Source organism: Coenobita brevimanus, chromosome 100, assembly GCF_032717465.1.
Source record: "Coenobita brevimanus isolate Jiangsu-jjx chromosome 100, ASM3271746v2, whole genome shotgun sequence".
Taxonomy (NCBI): Eukaryota; Metazoa; Arthropoda; class Malacostraca; order Decapoda; family Coenobitidae; genus Coenobita; species Coenobita brevimanus.
In genome coordinates, this window is record NC_137053.1 from 62,130,614 (window position 1) to 62,149,882 (window position 19,269).

The following is a 19,269-nucleotide window of genomic DNA, read 5'->3' on the forward strand; positions in this document are numbered from 1 at the left end:
CAGATGCTTAAATTTCTTTGTTCAGATGCAATTATTTTAGAGAAAGCATGCAATTCGGTCTTACTGTAATGCGCTAATTTAACTTACTGGCTGTTGTAGTGATTTGTATAAGTTCTCTGGTATTCAGAGGAGATCGCTGGAAAATATACGTTCACCATAATGTGTTACTAACGAAGGGGGAAAAAAAAAAGACGCTGATATTTACGTACCTATTGTTGCAGTACCCTTTAATCAGAGAAAAAAAAAAGATTCCCTGGCATAGAGTAATCCTTGTAGCACGGCATTATATACACATAAAATTCTATCATCATGTGCTTCAAAAAATATCATTTTGAATAATCTATTTTGTTTTTTTTCTGATTGTTTTCCCAGGCAACTTTAGAAAAGCCTAATGCCAACCAAATCTGATTTGGATTATGTTGGCTAATTCATGCATATTGTTTTTTTGTTTTTGTTTTTTTTTGCACGTTAATCTACGTGAACATGTACTACAGTAATTATTAGTAAGATTCATAGAGCACCTCATTGCAGTGCATATAAGAGAAAACTTGCAAGCTAGAGTTGTGAGGTAAACTAAGTTACATTGAGCTGATAGAGGGCATCCCACGTGACACATTCACATTTGTGCATTTGAATTAACGTTTCAGTAATCTCCCTGCTACAAATTGTGATGCATCTTGAGCGTTTTCCAAAGAACTTTGAGGAAATGTTCAAGATATGCCCAACTCTTACTTGGAAGCTAAGTTTATTTAAACTTTATCGATATTTATAGGAAAGATATTGCATCAGAAAATTTCAAATACCACTTGACAGAGTGTATCCATTTCATATCCTAAGGAAGTAAGGATCATATCGAGTTAAGGATATCACTAAAATCTTATCGGTACCCTCTAAATAGCCACGTCGTATCATTGTTTATTCGGATCACGCGTCGGTGTAATAAGATTTAGCCAATAAAATTGATAAATGTTGCCGTATTACCGACATTAATTTATCAGTAAAAAGAAATGCTCAAGTAAATGCGTATTATATTTGGTGATTGTGTATTCCTGACTTGTGGGGCGAAGCATAATTCTAGCCGAACATGTAAATAAGTGACATCGTTCCACCTGTAAACATGCAGGCGGGCGGACCGGTACCCTTCACCTTTTTGCTAATATCTTCCCTCCTGAAGCTAACGAATGGAGCTAACGATGTTCTAGGATGTGGAGGATATGTCAGGAGTGACGTTGATATCAATTACTCCCAAGTTGGGATCAAACTGTAAGTAATACAAAAGTATGAAATGGTCTGTTTTGGGTATCTGATAGCTAAAGTGTGTCCTGCATTTTGTGACGTGAATTCAACCAAGTAAATCGCCGCGGAGCCTCATATTGGGCTTTAAGTTTCCTATGAATGACATTGTAGAAGTTACTATTGCTAGGATGGACGCCATTACCTGTTAGGTATTTCGGAAACAACTTACGGAGACAAAGTAATATAGTCATCATTTAGCTTAGGTAGTTTTGCGCAATTCCTCATCTATACATATCCATCGCAAGTGCAACTATTAGTATTTGCCTTAGTAAATAAGAAAGAGGGAACTGACCAGCTTGTAACTTCATCAATTATAGCATCTGTGTTAAAATTAGGTTGGGTATTCTTAGGTCGTTAGGTAATTTTAACCTTGATGAAGCGAAAGACACAAATTGGAGCAGGAGAATCTCACCCCCACCTCTTTATATACAGAGGACATAACGTTTGCGACAGATGCTGTTAAATGAGAAAGTGCTTAGAATTACACAAATTTGGTATTGTAATGATCATACTAATTTTATTTGCTATTAGTTGAATTTCTGTCTATCTACCTATTGCCAGACGCCTTAATCCCTTTCAGGGTGGCCACAAACAAATCGCCTCCACGTCGCCCTGTCCCCCAGCATTTCACTGCCTTGCTCCCAACTCACACCCCCCCTCTCTCATATACCTCTCCACTCCATTCCTCCACCTCATCCTCAGCCTCCCCCTCCACCTCACTCACATACACTCTCCTCGTCAGTTTCTCACCCTTCATCCTCTCTACATGGCCAAACCACCTCAATGTGCTCCTCCTAACGCTTCCTATCACATCATCATCTACACCACAACACTCCTTCACTTCCTCAGTTGTCATCCTGTCTCTCCATATGACTCCACAGGCTACTTTTAAATAACTCATTTCCACTGCTCAGACTCGACTTCTGTCCTTCCAACAATGTCCAAGCTTCCCTTCCATAAGTTAGAGTTGGTATCATAATAGTATCATGTAGTAACTTTTTTACTTCCATGCTCACTTCTCTGTTCCTTATCACTGCTTTCAAGGAACCAGCTACCTTTCTTCCTTGTTGTACCCTTTCAAGCACTTCACCCTCCAAACTTCCATCGTTACTCATCACACTCCCCATGTACTAAAACATACTCACATTTTCCATTTCCTCACTATCCAACCTCACTGTACATTCACTGACTTCACCTCTCTCAAAGACCATCACTTTACTCTTCCCTACATTCATCTTTAGATTCCGTTTCTTACACACACTCCCAAACTCATCCACCAAGCCTGGCAGCTCCCCTTCGTCTTCACTTAACAACACAGTATCATCTGCAAACAACAGTACAGGGAGTTTCCAAACACTACCCTCTCTCACTAGGGCCACACCAACATCCACTGCCCTACCTTTTATCTCTTTTATTACCCCATCCATGTACAGATTGAACAACCATGGAGACATGACACATCCCTGTTTCAACGCAACCTTCAGAGAGAAAAATTCACTCAGTTCACCATCCACACGCACTGCAGCCTTAGCACCATCATACATACTCTTCACAGCATTCAACAACTTTCCATCTACTCCATATATTCTTAATACTTTCCTTAATCTTTGTCTATCCACCCTGTCATATGCTTTCTCCAAATCCATGAAGACCGCATACAACTTCTTTCCCTTCTCTAGAAACTTTACCACTAAAGATGTAAGAATGAATATCTGATCTGCACAACCTCTTCCCTTCCTAAAGCCTTCCTGTTCTTCAACTAATTCCTCTGTTATTTCCCTGACTCTGTCAGTAAGTATTCTACCATACACTTTTCCTCTTACACTAAGAAGACAAATGCCTTATGATTGCCACACACTCTTTTTCCCCTTTTCCTTTGTACAAGGGAATAATTATACCTGACTTCCAATCCTCCGGGACTCTACCTTCCTCCCAGGCCAATCTGCACGTCTTCCACATCCATTCTACTACTATCTCTCCCCCATGCTTCAGCATTTCACCACACACTCCATCAGTTCCTGGGGCTTTCCCCAATTTGACTTTCTTCATTGCATCCACAACTTCTATCCTACTGATTTCTTCCTGTCTTCTCACCTCCCTCCTTCTCCCAGCCATTCCCCAGCCACTTATACTCGCATTACTTCCATTCTCTATGTTCAACAATTCCTTAAAGTGTTCTCTCCATCTGCTCACTTTTTCTCCCTTCTCCACTAGTAATCTACCATTTTTATCTTTCACTCCCTTACTAACTTCACTGCCACACTGTCTTACACTCTTCACCTCTTTCCAGAACATTTTCTTACAGTCCCTTCACTTTACACTCAAATTCCTTCCAAATTTCTCATCCACTCTTTTCTTTCTCTTACTGATCTTTTCACTTCTCTCTTCCTTTCTACATATAACTCTCTTCTGCCTCTCAGCTTCTTCCATGCCCCTGTTTCTCATCCATTCATTGTAAGCTTTCTTCTTTTGTGCCACTGCCTGTCGCACCTCTTCATTCCACCATGCTGTTCCATGCACCCCCTTCCATCTTCTCTTCACCCCACACTCCGCATCACATGCTGCGCATATTTCTTCTCTGAATATCTTGCACACACCCTCCGCGACCCCCATCTGCCCTAAGTCATATTTACCCAATCGTTCCTCCACTTCTCTCTTATAATCTTACTTTTTCTCATCCTCTTGTAACCTTTCCACTCTCCATGCAACTGCTCCTTCCTCCCGTCCTTCCCTTTTTCTATTTCTCCATCTTACGTGGGTCTTGATTCTGGCCACCACCAAGTAGTGGTCAGAAAGTCCACTTCCCCAACCTCTATAAGCTCATGCATCCATTATTCATCTTCGCATCCTTTCATCCACACACACATAATCAATCATTGCCTTCTTTTCATTCAGTTCATCACCCACCCTTCTCATCACTTGCCATGTACAGTATACCTGTGGATCATTTTGTGCCTGAAGAGGGTATTGGCTATCACCAACCCCCTCCCGGCACAAATGTCCACTAACGCACTGTCATTCTCATCTGTCTCAGCAGGCACACCCCTCTCACCAACTGTTCCATCCACCTTCGCATTCCCTACTTTACCATTCATATCACCGATCAAAAACACTCTCCCATTCCTTCCAAACTTTTCCATGCACACTTCCACATTTGTCCAGATCTCTTCTCTCACTTTGCTAGCACGATCTTGCGTTGGCACATACACGCACACAGTCGCCCACATTTGTATTCCAACTTTCAATCTTACCCACACAATCCTCGAGCCAACTGATCCATACTCTCTTATGTTCTTCTTCCATCTTTTTCTCACAACACTACACACTCCTTCTTTTGCCCTCTCATTCTCACCTACTCCTGCACATATACCCCATCCATACTCCCATTCACTCACACTCTCTCCTCTCCATTTAGTTTCAGTTACTCCATATACATCTACTTTTGCATCCTCAAACACCTGGACAATCTCTCTCTCTTTCACCTCATCATTCGCACCCCTTACATTCCACGTCGCGATCCATACCATGTCCTTTGTCCGGTCCTTGGTCGTCATCTTTTGGTCAGTCTTTGTCTGAGGCTTCTTGTTCGTCTTTTTAGTTAGCTTTTCCAGAAATCTACCATTCTTTACAGGAAGCTTTTTTTTTTTTTTCCCATAAAACCACATGATTACTTATTCACTAACTTGTGTTTTACTTCAGAATGATTTAATGATGTGATTTGGATAATTTTTAACTTGATTTCAAGAGTATATAAGTGTTTTTTATTATGTAGCCCTTGTTTACATCAATAGAAGCAAATTTCAGGAGGTGAACTCAGTCAAAAATTAAAGTATTCACCAGATGACAAACAGGTGTGAATTTTCCTCGCAAAATAATTACGGGATGACTGTGAAAGAATTTCAGATGAGCATTTTGCAGCAACATACAGTGTATTTTTTATCTATTTACTTATTTTTTCAGATTCACTCAGCAAGGCAATCTGAAGTATGAAACAGAGTGTGCTCCCAACAATGGCTATTATTTCATGCCCATCTATGACAAGGGCCAGTATGTCATCAAGGTAGGACTTAATTTGTCGGTGAGTGTGGTTTATTCCAGCCAGAACTGAGGTTTTTTGCTTTTGCTGCTTACTTTCATAATCGAAATTTATGTTCTGTTATATTTATCTTTTGCATGAGTACAAGTACAGTACCAGTATGCTCTTTTGTGGAGTACATTTAAAAAGCAGAGTTGACATAGGCCTAGTGCTTTCAAAGAGTTTTTATTTATTTTTTTTTACTTTCATATAAAGTACTCACTGTATGTAGTTCTGTTCACTGAAGTGTGACAAACTGATGCACTTGAAGCAACACTGTACTGAAACAAAGTGGTCAAAATCAGTCCCTGTTAGCCTGGCTGCTTGCTATGATCCCACCCAGCTTGTAGATCCCTGTGCATATGCACAGACAGTGATGTTTATAACCCTCCAGGAAATAGAGAAGTGCTCTACCACAGCTATCCCCAGTATAAGGGATTCTCAGGAGGTAGCATGTTGTCATTTAGGGTATCAGTACATACAGTGGCAAAACTAGTTGAATTTCATAATGTTTTGTCTAACTCAATCTTGCCTTATTACAGGTGTCTCCCCCACCTGGCTGGAGCTTTGAACCAGATGAGGTAGCCCTGAAGATAGATGGAGAGACAGATGCCTGTAGTCTTGGCAAGGACATCAATTTTCACTTCAAAGGTTTTGCTGTGATTGGAAAAGTATGTACACCAGTCCACTCTGTACTGTATATCAATAATCAACTAAAGACCATTGTGCAATCCAGTGTTAAGAGGCAATATCTGTTGAGGAACTTCCGCTCTGATCACCTGTATACCAGTACTGTATTAATTTGTGTCATTACAGGTGGTGAGTGCCGGAAGTAACGAGGGACCCGAGGGTGTGAGTGTGAAGCTGTACCGAGGTGATAAGTTGGTACAGGCTAGGGAGACAGGGCCAGGGGGTGCATATGTGTTTACACCACTCTCCTCTGGACGCTACACAGTTATTGCCTCACACCCATCTTGGACTTTCTTCTCCGATAAGGTAAGGCTCATCATGTTCACAGTACTGTATTCGCCAACAATTCCCTGCCATCATTGTGTCCTATCTTCGATGTTTCTTATACCTCTGCAAATAGAGTATGTTTCCTTCCCATACTCTTTTGTTATATGCTTCATAATGCCCTCAGATATCACCACATTCAGGAGGGGTGGTAGTACCTGTCATGACCAAAGTATGCTTAATTTTTCACCCATTGAGTGTTAGGAGTAGTATGAGATGGTTTGACTGTAGCAAATGGAGAGAGAGAGAGAGAGATTGGCAAAGAGAGTGTGCAATATGTGAATGAGGTGGAGGGGTAGAGGGAGACTGAGGAGTGGAGTGTTGTTGCATAACCCCAGTGTGCCTGGCCAAGCAGACCCATCAGCCACAGGCAAGCAACTGCCCCTGCAGGGCCGTCCCTTGCAGGAACCATTGTTCTTATGTAGTGGACAGCGCCTTGTTGTATGGAGGTTTGGTTCCCTGACAGACATTGCATTTGTGTCTCTCCACCTGGTTAACAGGGACACCTTAATGTGCTTCTCATCGCCCTGCCATTTGGTTACAGTATATGGTTATTGCCCAGCATTGTAAATGGTTTCCTGGGTTACAGGAAATATTAGCTTATCACTCAGTGTAGAGCCACTTGAAATGGAAAAAGATTAATGAAAAGTGACGGGAAGGATGGGAGAGATAGTAAGAGAGGAGGGCAGATGCAGAACAAAAGGAATGATAAAGGTGAAGGAAGAAGGCAGCACTACATCAGGTGAGTGGATGATGGTTGCCACCATTTACCACCATGAGTGGAGTGTTATATGAGTGAGAGTGGTGTGGGATGGAATGAGGGCAGGCTGATGGCGGACAGAAATACATGTAGGGAATTTGTTTGTGGCCACCCCCATCTAGGATTAAGGCATCTGGCTTTAGAGAGATAGACTTTACTGAATTGTTGTGCATGTTATTACTCATAGTTAGGCTTCTTTACAAGGCCTTTATTACTGAATTGTTGTGTATATTATTACTCATAGTTAGGCTTCTTTACAAGGATTCTGTCATAGAGCAGTTTTGAGAATGTTTTAGTGAAATTTTTGCAGGATGGGCAAGCAGCTAATCACCCTCATCTAAATTCTAGGGACAAAGTAGCCTAACCCATGGGCCTGTGAACACCTTATGGAACAATGAAGGATGGTATGATAGATAGATAAATAAATACTGTAGATAATATCCAAGATGTAGTGATGATCTGTATGTTATTTAGGTGGTGGTTGAGGTGAGTGATGGTAATGGTGATGCTGGGGCCTCACTAGTGGTGGCCGGCTACGTGATCTCTGGTTCTGTCACAACCGATGGTCAGCCAACACCGGGAGTTTCCTTCATCCTCCATGCCGACCACACCCTCGCTTCCACACCAGGTAACCCCCATACCACAACACACACCCCAGCAGCCACACCCACAACACAGTCAGTCATTCAACGTAATCTCAACCAAAGACCCTCACACCACAATACACTACCTCATTACCCTCAACTGTCACAACACATTCATCTCATCAACTTCACCCTCACAATATGTTTACTTCATCAGCCTCAAGCTTATAACATCCATACCTCATCAGCCTCACTCTCATAATACACTCACCTCACTCTCACATGTTTACTGTATCAGCCTCGTTCTTATAACATCCTCACCTCATCAACTTCACTCACACAATATGCTCACCTTATCAGCCTCACTCATAGCACAATCAGTCCTTAAACATAACCTTACCAAAAGACCTCAGGGAGTGCCTAGCTGAAGTGGCCAGTTTCTTATAGTCTGCCTGGTTCACATCCAGCTGAACCTAGGGCCACAACAACAACTACACATTCCTATCAGTTGCTTGTGTTCTCTCGGGGAATGACATTTTCTAGTTAATTCTTACTGCTGTCAGAGAGTTTTTTAAATCTTGGAAACATTGTTTAGTAGTTTGGGTTAGTGAAAACTTTATCTTATCCCCTCCAGTTAAAAGAAATTGTCTCCTGAAGCTTAACCAAATGCGATAGATATGTTAGTAAAGAAAAGTGTAAGATAGTACCTACCAATGTTTTTGCATTGCATCATGTAGGATGGCCAGAGGGTTGCATTAGTACCATATCAGGTGAGATATAGTCAGTTTGTTTTTATCTGACTGAACTGTGCCACTCATAGTCTGAATGAATACTGTGTCGTGATTGGATGAAATTTGATGAGCCTTAATTATGAAGTAAGAATGAGTGACCTTGGTTACTAGTTATATCAGACTTCTAGTCTGACTGCATTTGGCTGTGAACTGAGCTGACTGGGGTTAAGACTTAGGGTATGTCAGGTTAGAGTAAATGGACTGTAGTTATGTAATCGTTTTTTCAGTGTGTGATGCTGGACAACTGGAGGGATATGTTGGAGACAACAGTTTTGGTAAGGTTATCTGCCACACCAAGTCCGATGGTGATGGAACATTCAGGTTTGGGTCTGTGGCGCCAGGGGAATACCACCTTGTGCCACACTTCCACTCTCCCACCACCCGCTATGAGGTCACGCCGTCTTCCTTACATATCACGGTCCCTCATGACAACCATGTCCTCACAAATCCATTCAAGGTTAGGACACCATTTTTGTTTATGATTGTGTACAGTGTCTTACTTATTACAGGTAGTCCTCATCCCTTACTAATCAAGGATGTTTTTTAAATTTTGAAGGTAATTCTGCTTAGAATCCCTTTTATCTGCATAGATACAGTATATACATCACTGAGTTATTCCCATGTCACAGTGTCACTAAGCAAAGAAAACATTGTCAGTTTTAATATATTAAACCATGATAAAATCAGAACAAAGAAGAATCTCACCATTTCATTACAGTACATGTTGAGGGGGGCCTCACATGCTTGGGAACTGCAGATTTATCCTTATTAGCCTCCATGTAAATTTGTTTAAATTATCTCAACTTTCTTCCTTAAAATGGTACTTTAAAGTTGCAGAAACTGACAAGTCAACTTATAGGTACCAGTGAAACTTTAGTAGGCAATATTCCATCATCATTATCATCATCCAGCCCTCCTTTCCTACCCTAGGGCAGGGTGAGGAGTAGCACTGTCCGGACAGCCAAAGTTGCCCAGTTCAGTGGGCTATGCTTACATTCACTTATCATTCAGGCCCACAGAATCCTGGCTTCATCTGCTAGGCCAGAAAATTTCACCATGTTCTGTAGCTTCACGTATACTTATGCGATAGAGACAGTCTGAACGCTGTCACGTTAAAAAGGGATGCTAAATCCCTGGTCATGTGCTTTGCACAAAATTCATCCAGCCAGCACGATCTCTAGTCAGCAGTCCCTTAGCCTCGCCAATTTCCATAGGCTACCTCTCGTCACACACTCATCCACTATATCCTTCCACCTTCTTCTTAGGCTACCTTGTCTCCTTCCTCCTTCAAATTCACTCAGATATACCCTTTTCACCACTCTCTTGTCATCCATTCTCTCCACATGACCATACCATCTCAGTACACTCTCTTCAGTTCTGGTGTCCACAGACTTCCTCATTCCACAGCTTTCACACATCACATTACTCTATATCGAATCCACTCTCTGTACTCCACAAATTGGCAATATTTAGGTAGCCAGAAGTTAGGACTTATCGAGTGGTACAGTGTTAATTAACTGCTAACAGCACAAAATGTTTTTACATTGAATAAATCTGGAAATAGACACAGTAAACTAAAATTAAATATGTCACCAGAGTCAAGTGGGTTAGGCAGCCATTTCTTCCTGTCCTTTTGTCAGATTGAGGGATTCAGTACACGTGGTCGAGTAAGGCAGAGCCGAGGTGGAGCTGGGGTGGCCAGGGCCAAGGTCGTGTTGGACCGAGGACGTTCCACCACCACTGACAGGGACGGCGAGTACCTCTTTGACAATGTACAGTCCGGCAAGCACAGGATCAAGGTCACCGCTGGTTAGTTGCACTTTTTGCTCTGGCTGGTGTACTTGGGTAGTTTCCATCTTTCTGTCTATAGCCAGATGCTATTATCCTGGCCACAGATGAATCATCTCCATGCCACCCTGTTCCATGCCATCAAGCTGCCTCATATCCAACACACACCCCCATCTCAAATACATCTCCATCTCATCTCTGGTCTCTCCCACCCCCAAAAAAATTTTGTTCAACTGAGAAAAATTCCAACAGTCAAAGGGGCTTCAAACACTGTCTTGTTTGACCAGGAAGGTGGATACCTCTTTATACAGTAACATACAGTATGCCAAACACAGGATCAAGGTGACTGCTGGTTAGTTCATGCTTTTGCTGGGATGGATGGCACTGGAGAGGAACACCTTCATGCATTGGCACCAAAATAAGCAGGTGGCTCCACTGCCTGGTTATACATATGGTATGTCCCTCAACTCTCTGTCCCTGAAAAGGAGGATAGTGGATTGCAGCAAAAGGGCAACATCAGCCTGCAGTCCATCTGATTCATGTTCAGATGAGCCATGGGCCATAGCAGCACCAACTACAAATGTGTCTGGTGTATGGTATTTTATTCAGCCAAGTACCAGAAATTTTTTTTCGGAGAAAAATACCAAATATTAATTGCTTCAAAATCCATCCTGAGTAACCTATCGTCTGTTCTTGGTCCGCCTAGGAATTCTGTTTGGACTAGCACTAGATGATGTTCAACCAGAAATATTAGCAGTGGATAGAGGTCTTAATGATGATTAAAGGGTTAACAATTCATGCCTCTTACACTATACCTCAGGTGTTGACAAGGAGCCTACATGGGGTAGAGCTGTGTACCCTGGGTGGAGTGAAGTGTTTTCGGCATCCACCCAGGAGCCGAACCACCTCGTATTTCCCTGCACCTTGCCATAGGGAAGGACTCTGGTTCTACCCTGGCAAGGCACTGGTTATCACAAGGGGGCAGTTCCTCATGTAGACAGACCAGGGTGCTGCAGCAACAACACTATACACCTGTACTTCAGCATTCAGTATTTCATTGTAGATTTTTACTTCTATAATGTCTTGTAATCTGTACTCAAGTACACTTACATTTTTCCCTTGCACCAAGCCACATAATAACCATGAATATTGACACCATACATTTTGAAATAATTATCATAATAAATGCTTATTAGATTACAGTATGCAAACTTTAAGCTTTGTTCCCAGTTTGGCAAAATGTTAGTTGCTAAGCATATGTAATGGAGTACAAAAAGTGGATGGGATACAGAATAATGTGATTCCTGAAAGATGCTGAGTGAGGAAGTCTGTGAACACCAGAATCGAAGAGAGTGTACCGAGATGGTATGGTCATGTGGAGAGAATGAGTGGTGAAAAAGGTATATCTGAGCAAATTTGAAGGATGGAGGAGATGAGGTGGGCCAAGAAGAAGGTGGAGGGATAAGGTGGATGAGTGTGTGAGGAAGAGAGCTATGGGCATTGGTGAGGCTAAGGGACTGACAAGAGATTGAGCTTGCTGGATGAATATTGTGCGGAGAAGTGCATGACCAGGAATTTGGCACCCAGTTTTAACATGACAGCATTCGGATTGACTCTGTCATGTAGGTATGCATCAAACTACAGTACGTGGTGAAACCTTTTGGCCTATCAGATGAAGCCAGGATTCCATGGGCTTGAATGAGTAGTGAATAGAAGGGTGGCCCACTGAACTGGGCAAACTTTGGTTGTCTGGACACAGATGATGATGATGTAATGTTCCAAAACTAAAAATCATTCTCTGTTATTCCTTGTTAGACAAATATGAGTTCGATGAAGCTGTAGTGAGCATTAGTCCCCAGCGTCCTGTTGTTGATGACATCACTCCTGTTAGATATGAAGTGTGTTTCTTCGTGCAGGTGGAGAAGACTGCCGAACACACTGGCCCATGGTGAGCACTTGTTGACCTGCATCACTCACAACTCACTTCACTTGAAATGAATCTTACTCACTACAACAGCAAAATGCAAACTAAAGCATTGAAAGAGATTTTGTCATCATATCAATGCAACATAGATGTTTTTATTTTTACCTGTATTATTTTTTACATAATATGTCTCTGTAATACAGTAACTCCTCATTAGTTTGGTCTCGGTGCTCATAGCTTTCAGAAATTGGGATGAGTGTAATCACATAGCTCATTATTTAACTTTCAGGAAAGTGGAGGTTAATGGTGAAAGTGGGGGAACTTGGTCAGTGACAACAGGGGAAGAAGGACAAGGGTGTGTGTTCCTCCCACCAGCCAGGTACACCGCCTCAGTCAAGCTCACACCTGATGCTGACCGTGTGGGACTCAGGTAAATATTAAACATCATCTAAACTCTCCTAGTTCTCTTTGGAAATCTTTGACCGTTAACTTACCTAATGTTCACCAAAACAGTTAATGTATGGATGGGAGACATTAATACCATTAACATCACATACAACCATACCAATTATGTCATTGAGGATACTTGTACCATTTGGCCATCAGTCCCTCTTTTTATCATCCATTCCATTATTATACCACATTCATTACAGTTAAATGTTAACAGAAATACGGTGAAGGTACTGTTAAAATATGTCAGTTTTTCAGCAAAATGAAACTAACATATATTGTACATTTCAGGTTTGGTCCATTGGAGCATGTGTTTAATGTAGAAGCAGACCCTATAGAGAACTTGTCCTTCTCTCAGTTCTTGGGTGAGATCTCTGGTGAGATAAAATGCCTTGAGAAGTGCCCACCTCTGAGTGTCACCCTTCGTAGCACTCGCAGTGGTGGCGGAGCTGCCAAGACGGTGACGGTGGTGGAGGGCAAGTTCAGCATCACTGAGGTGATACCTGGCACATATACCCTCAGTGTGGTTAAGGAGGAGTGGTGCTGGCGGGTCAAGAGTATGCCAGTTACTGTAGACACCCATAATGTACAGGTCACTCTTGAACAGGTGGGGTATCAGCTTACTCTGGCCTCTTCACATGAGACCACACTTGGCTATTCTATTGTTGGTGGGGCTTCTGGTACTGTTGTTGCACAGAAGGGTAGTACTTTGGTGTGCATGTCCTCTCCTGGTACTTATGTTCTTACACCCATTGGCTGCCACAAGTTTAGTTCTTCACAAATCCAGTGGAGTACCTCTGCCCCCAGCCTGGTAACACTCTCAGCTGTCACACATCAACTCACAGGGGCCATCAGGGCCACTGAAGTTGCCTCATTCACAGTCCAGGTTAAAACTGGAGACAAAATCAACACCCTAGGACCCCTCAATCCTTCTCCAGAGGACCCCCATCTCTACATATTTGAGGTGTGGGTGCGTGAGGGAGAAACAGTAAACCTTACGCCAGGGTCCCCTAGCAACCTCTATCAGTACCAGCCTCCGACCCATACACTTACTATGCCTGCAGATTGTGTACTGGACTCGGTTACCTTCCAGGCTGAGCGAGCACTTTTTATCCATGGGCGGGTTATACCTCCAATCTCTGGAGTGAGTGTTAGCGTGGAGGGTTGTGGTGTGGTGCGTCCCTTCACAACGGATGCTGAAGGAAAATACACTGCCGGACCCCTTGACAATTCCTGCCAGTACTCTGTGTCTGCAGAAAAGAAAGGCTACATAATGAACCCACTGAGTGAGAAGGGTCTTTTTGAGGCTTACAAGCTGGCTGAGGTGGTTGTGGAAGTAAAGGATGAGGATGGGGCACCACTAGCAGGAGTGCTGGTGTCTATGTCCGGGGGCAGCAGTTACCGCCAGAATAGCCTGACTGAAGCTGATGGAACTATTGCCTTCCTCTCTCTCACCCCGGCTGACTATTTCTTACGACCTATGATGAAGGAGTATACTTTTGAACCAGCCTCCAAGATGGTTACAGTGGATGAGGGAGCTACAATCATTTTGAGCATAAGGTAAAATTTAATTTTCTTGGCTTCAGAGTTGTAAAATGAAGGTATTTGATGCTTATACAGTATTTATTTGAGGTCATAAAATTAATTCTTGCTCCTCCGGCTCCTCCCCCAATAATAACCAGGTATTTCTAAAGTGTAATAAAAAATTGACTATATTATGGTTGATCAGGGGTGTGCGTGTGGCATACAGCGTGTACGGGCAAGCATTGTCACTGAGTGGGGAACCTGAAGCAGAGGTGGTGGTGGAGGCAGTGGGGCGTGAAGGGGAGTGTCAGCAGTACCAAGAGGAGGCAGTTTCTGATGCACACGGACACTTCAGAATACGTGGACTTTTGCCAAAGGTTAGTGATTTAGTAGGCCTTTGTAATAAGCAGGTCTAAAGAGAGAAATGAGGAGAAATGGCATTCCCCCGGGCTAGACCCTGTATTGGATCATATACCCCTGCTACGTTACAGGAGCGCTCTACCACTCCCAGCATGGCAGTCCCGGGCGAGGCTTGAACTCGCAATCCCCCAATTACGAGCTTGATGCTTTACCACTGAGCCACCGTGCCCCTGTCTAAAGAGGGAGACGCTTGGGGCTCTGGTGTTAAGAAATGTTTTGAGCCCCATGACCTTTCAGCCTTACTGACACAAACACCCACCATCAAACAGTCACCTGTTATTGATTGCGTTGATACACTGTATTGTCCCTTGCTTGTGAAACTGTCAGTTTTATTAGATCTAGTGTATGAATTGTTAATGTTTTTTCTCCAAATAATCATTTGATGGAATGCAGACTGTGTTTATATCTGATGATTTTATTTGGCTTAGAGAAATTAATATCAGCCAAAGGGCTGCAATAAGTTGCAGTGAATGTTCTGAGAATGAATAGTTGTACAGTACTGTTTATTCCAGCACACAGTTGATTTAGTTCAGCTGCAAGAAACACACCACAGAAATGGGGTTAGGTCCATGAAAAATTACAGAATTTCAGTTGCCAACTATAATGCTGATTCATTTTTCTCAAACTTAGCAGTACCAATTATATGGAAGAAGTCATTTTTTGAAGCACCGTCTCTGACGTGATGAGGACTGGCTGTCCTGTCATGGAAGATATTTTGGCATTCCAGCTTTGTGCTTTCATCAAAGGGCAGTGAAAAACTTATGACTTGCACACATTCTGTGTAGTGAGACCTTGTCAGGGATGTGTTCTGAAACATGGCAACTTTTTGTACAGCCACAGTACTTACAGTAAATTTGGGAAAATTAATATTTTTAGTAGCAGTGAGCATTGGTATACAACCCTTTGGTAATTTACTGTGAACATCATTGGATTAGGGGGGGGGGGGACACCATATGACAAAGACTTAAGGTACACCATTCCTTCACACTTCCTCATGTTTTCTCCACTGTATGTGAGTACTGGACTGTATTATTTTAGAGCCCTCTTATTTGCCATAAGCAAGATGATTAATTTTGCAGTGTGAGTATGACCTGAGACTGAAGGAGGGCAGTGGAATCAATGTGCATGTGCAGAGGACACTGCCAGCCACCCGCGTGATCCACACTGGCCACCAGGATATACGTGACCTGCGACTGACAGTCCTGCGGCCATTCAACCAGATGGATGTGGCTGGTAAGGTGGACACAGACCCACAGCATCTGAACTCACTGGTGGCCCGTCTCTATCGTGATGATCTCCCAGATTCCCCTATCCACACTGTCAAGCTCGGACCACATCCTTATTTCATGTTACCGCCCATGACTGCTGATAAACGCACTTACTTTCTACGTGTCGAGTCCAGTTTACCAACATCTCAGTACCAGTACACCAACCTGGAGGTCACTTTTGTGGCTGATTCACCATTCAAGCACCTTAACCTAAGTTTCAAACCAACCCTTAGGAGTGTAGATGCAGAAATGAGCCAGGGAACTGTAGTTGGTTTTGCCATTGCCATCATCTTGGTTACCATTGCATTTAATTATGACAAGGTAGGTAGTGTAATGGAAAATATGTCTGAAGTAATGAAAAGTTTATCAGCAAAAGGGAATCAGAAGTCTTCATCAGTTTCATCTGATGTTCCATACATTGAGGCTGTGAGGAAGAAGCCAAAGTCTAGGAAGGTATAGTTATCATTTTAAAGCACAGGTATGTAGTGCATAAAAACCAGTAAGCAACTATTTGTACACCTTTACTGATATATGGTGTTTATAACCATCTTATAATGTGGATAAACTGCCTCTTGTTCAGTTTCATATAGTATTACTAACGTTAAATATGTGTACAGGTATTGCTTTTATTTATTTGAAGTGTAAAAAAAAAAATGGTATCCTTTAAGTGTGTACAGTTAGGCACTTTAATCTTCTTGTATCACAAATGATCATAATGCAGTATAAAAGACTTTGGAAGATAAACTACTGTATTTGTAATGAGGCATTTAATTTTCCAAGCCTAAGCACAAATATGCCAACATTTTTTCTTCATGATTATGCAGATCTGTTGTATATAATTTCCTAGTGCAATAAGCATTTTATGTAATAAGACAGGCTTATAAAATGTAATGTAACAGTTATTCTGTAATGAGATTGTTTAACAGGTCTTGTACATAGATTGGGAAAAGTGTTCTTTGTATAACATTTTGTAAATAATGTATGAAGTTTCATTTACTGGTTATTATAGGTACCTTTTATAATAGTGGACATATCAGTACTTGAACTGCATTGCAGAGAAGACTATTAGTTTTGGTAACTCAATGGTCTTTCAGTTTGGAAATTGAAAAAGACTTTGATGCCTTATTCCGTCATGGACATTCCATGGGTGATGAAGAGTAGCAGGTCCCCCGTTTACTTTATTCCTATACTCTATTGCAGTACGTGTTTTCCTCTTCCTTCTGTCTCCTCTGTAATGTTACATCTCTTCACACCAACAAGTAGTATTCTTCAGATACTTCCCTCCATCTTCTTTCAAATAATGATGTTTTGGTGACTGGAGAAGACTTGAATTGGCAAGAATAAGTGCCTCAGTGCAGTGATAGAAAGTTGGGTAAATGTGCAAAGGAAGGTGAGAATATAGTAGTAAAGGGAAGAAATTAGCTGGTGTTAACACGGTCTTGATGCAAAACAGGTCTAAATGTGTAGCTGCAAGAGGACTGCATGGAGTGTTAGTGCCCTTATTAACAATAGGGTGTGAGACTTTGGTATGGCATGAAAATGAAGTCAGAGTTGGACCAGTGAAGATGAGGCTATTGAATACTGTGTGTGGAGAGCAGAGAGTGGATTGAATAAAAAATATGATCCATGAAAGATGTGCAGTAAGGAAATCTGTGGGCAACAGAGTAGAAAAGTGTGATTTGGTGATATACCTATAAGGAGAGTATGGGTGTAAATATGGTGGTGAAAAGGGCATATGTGATTGAACATGGGAGGAGGTATGGTAGGTTATAAAGAAGGTGGATAGATATGGTGTGTGAAAAAGTGAGGTGTAGAGGCAGGTGATACAAGGAAACTGACGAGCAATCAATCTGGTTGGGTGAATTTTATATGAAGGAGAGTGTAACAGGTTTGGCATTTTTAACATTATACCAGTAGTCATCATATTAAGAATTATGAAGCACAAGCATGTGGGAAGGTGTGCCATGAATTTGACATTTTTACTTTTTTTTTTTTTTTTTTTTACAAGGAATGAACTTGCAGTCTCCTGGCCTTTGGTTCCTTTTTCCTTCCATTAAATATATATATATATATATTCTTGGGGGGTTTGATGGTGTGAGTGTGGTTCATTTCACTGAGCATGTTTAGTTCTCCCACTGTGATATTTTATTCTTTTTCCTTGCTTTCAGAACCACACCTCACCCCATCTGTGAGGTGGGATAAAGAGCCAGGATGATAATGTACTTCCGTCAGTAGAGACGTAAAAGTTTCAACAAGTAATGTATACCCATGTATTCCCTTCATAAATACAAGCAACTTGAAGGGCCAAGAGTGAATGCTGAAAACCCCATTTTATACTGGCTTGAATATGTGGTAGTTACACTTTCCAGCATGTGTTGCAAGTACCTATACAGTATTGTACCTTCCATAACACAAGAGGTAAAGAAATTATACCTGGAGCATTCTCTCATCAAATTCAGATTCCCACCGAGATCCACACTCTGGATTCATGCATATATTCTCTTATTTCTTCTATACTTGTTTCACATGCTTAATACAATGTTCTTACCTTAGTTTGTGGTAGGAAAGTTTCAAATTCTTGGCAGAAAAAGTACTGGACCCAAAGCTAAGAATTAACATTCATACCTTGTCAGTGTATACTACAGATCTGTTCGATAACATTTTTCCTCTCTCTCTCTCCCCTCCATTAGGAATGTTAGGCCCAGGGCTAGGCTACTCAGTTATGGCATTTAAGGCAAGGGTGACCAGTCATTAGCTCCCAGGTGACACCATACTTGCCATAAACCCTAACTATCCCTTCTGGGCCACGTCTGGTTGAGGCACCTTGACCCACTAAATCAATAGTCATCAACTATGTGGCTATCGCTCAACATACCAGTGGTAAGTGGTTTCCTGGGATACAGGAAACAGTCTGGCCTGTCAATCAGTGTCCATAAGGTAGTACTGTACAGTACTACATTGACTGAGTGGATGGTGGGCACTTATAATCTCTACCATCCTAACTCACACATTAACAAAATCCCTTAACTGGATTCCTTTGAACCTAAGAAGTTGCAGGTATTTGCTAGAAGCAAACTTTAAGTACAAAATGCAGGACAATTAAATAATTACGCACTCTGCGTTGATGCTTCCTGAGTCATCCTGGTGATGGTGCTTGAAGTAATAAGGAATCTCCCACTGGCTTGCTGTAGAGTGGACATCACCAGCAGATGTGTTGTCACAGGTGCTAGCACATCCCATTGGTTGATTAAGATTGTAGGCAGGGCATAGTGCAAGGAGTCTGTGAAACTTGTAGTCAACTTGACTGGCAATGGTGGTGTGGGTATGTACATGCAGGTGGGTGATGGTGGTGGTGTGGGTGTGTATGAAGGTGAT

General features: G+C 42.0%; 1 protein-coding gene across 1 annotated transcript; it reads left to right on the forward strand.

Moving 5' to 3' along the window:
- The first annotated feature begins 1,132 nt into the window (after positions 1 to 1,132).
- LOC145414571 (BOS complex subunit NOMO1) lies at positions 1,133 to 16,836 on the forward strand. The gene is made up of 12 exons (XM_080284089.1): positions 1,133 to 1,263; positions 5,257 to 5,356; positions 5,914 to 6,042; positions 6,188 to 6,367; positions 7,620 to 7,773; positions 8,748 to 8,977; positions 10,161 to 10,329; positions 12,124 to 12,256; positions 12,522 to 12,662; positions 12,974 to 14,242; positions 14,412 to 14,583; positions 15,706 to 16,836. The coding sequence occupies exons 2-12, from the start codon at positions 5,321 to 5,323 to the stop codon at positions 16,351 to 16,353; spliced, it is 3,261 nt and encodes a 1,086-aa protein (XP_080140215.1). The 5' UTR covers positions 1,133 to 1,263; positions 5,257 to 5,320; the 3' UTR covers positions 16,354 to 16,836.
- Positions 16,837 to 19,269: the final 2,433 nt, after the last annotated feature.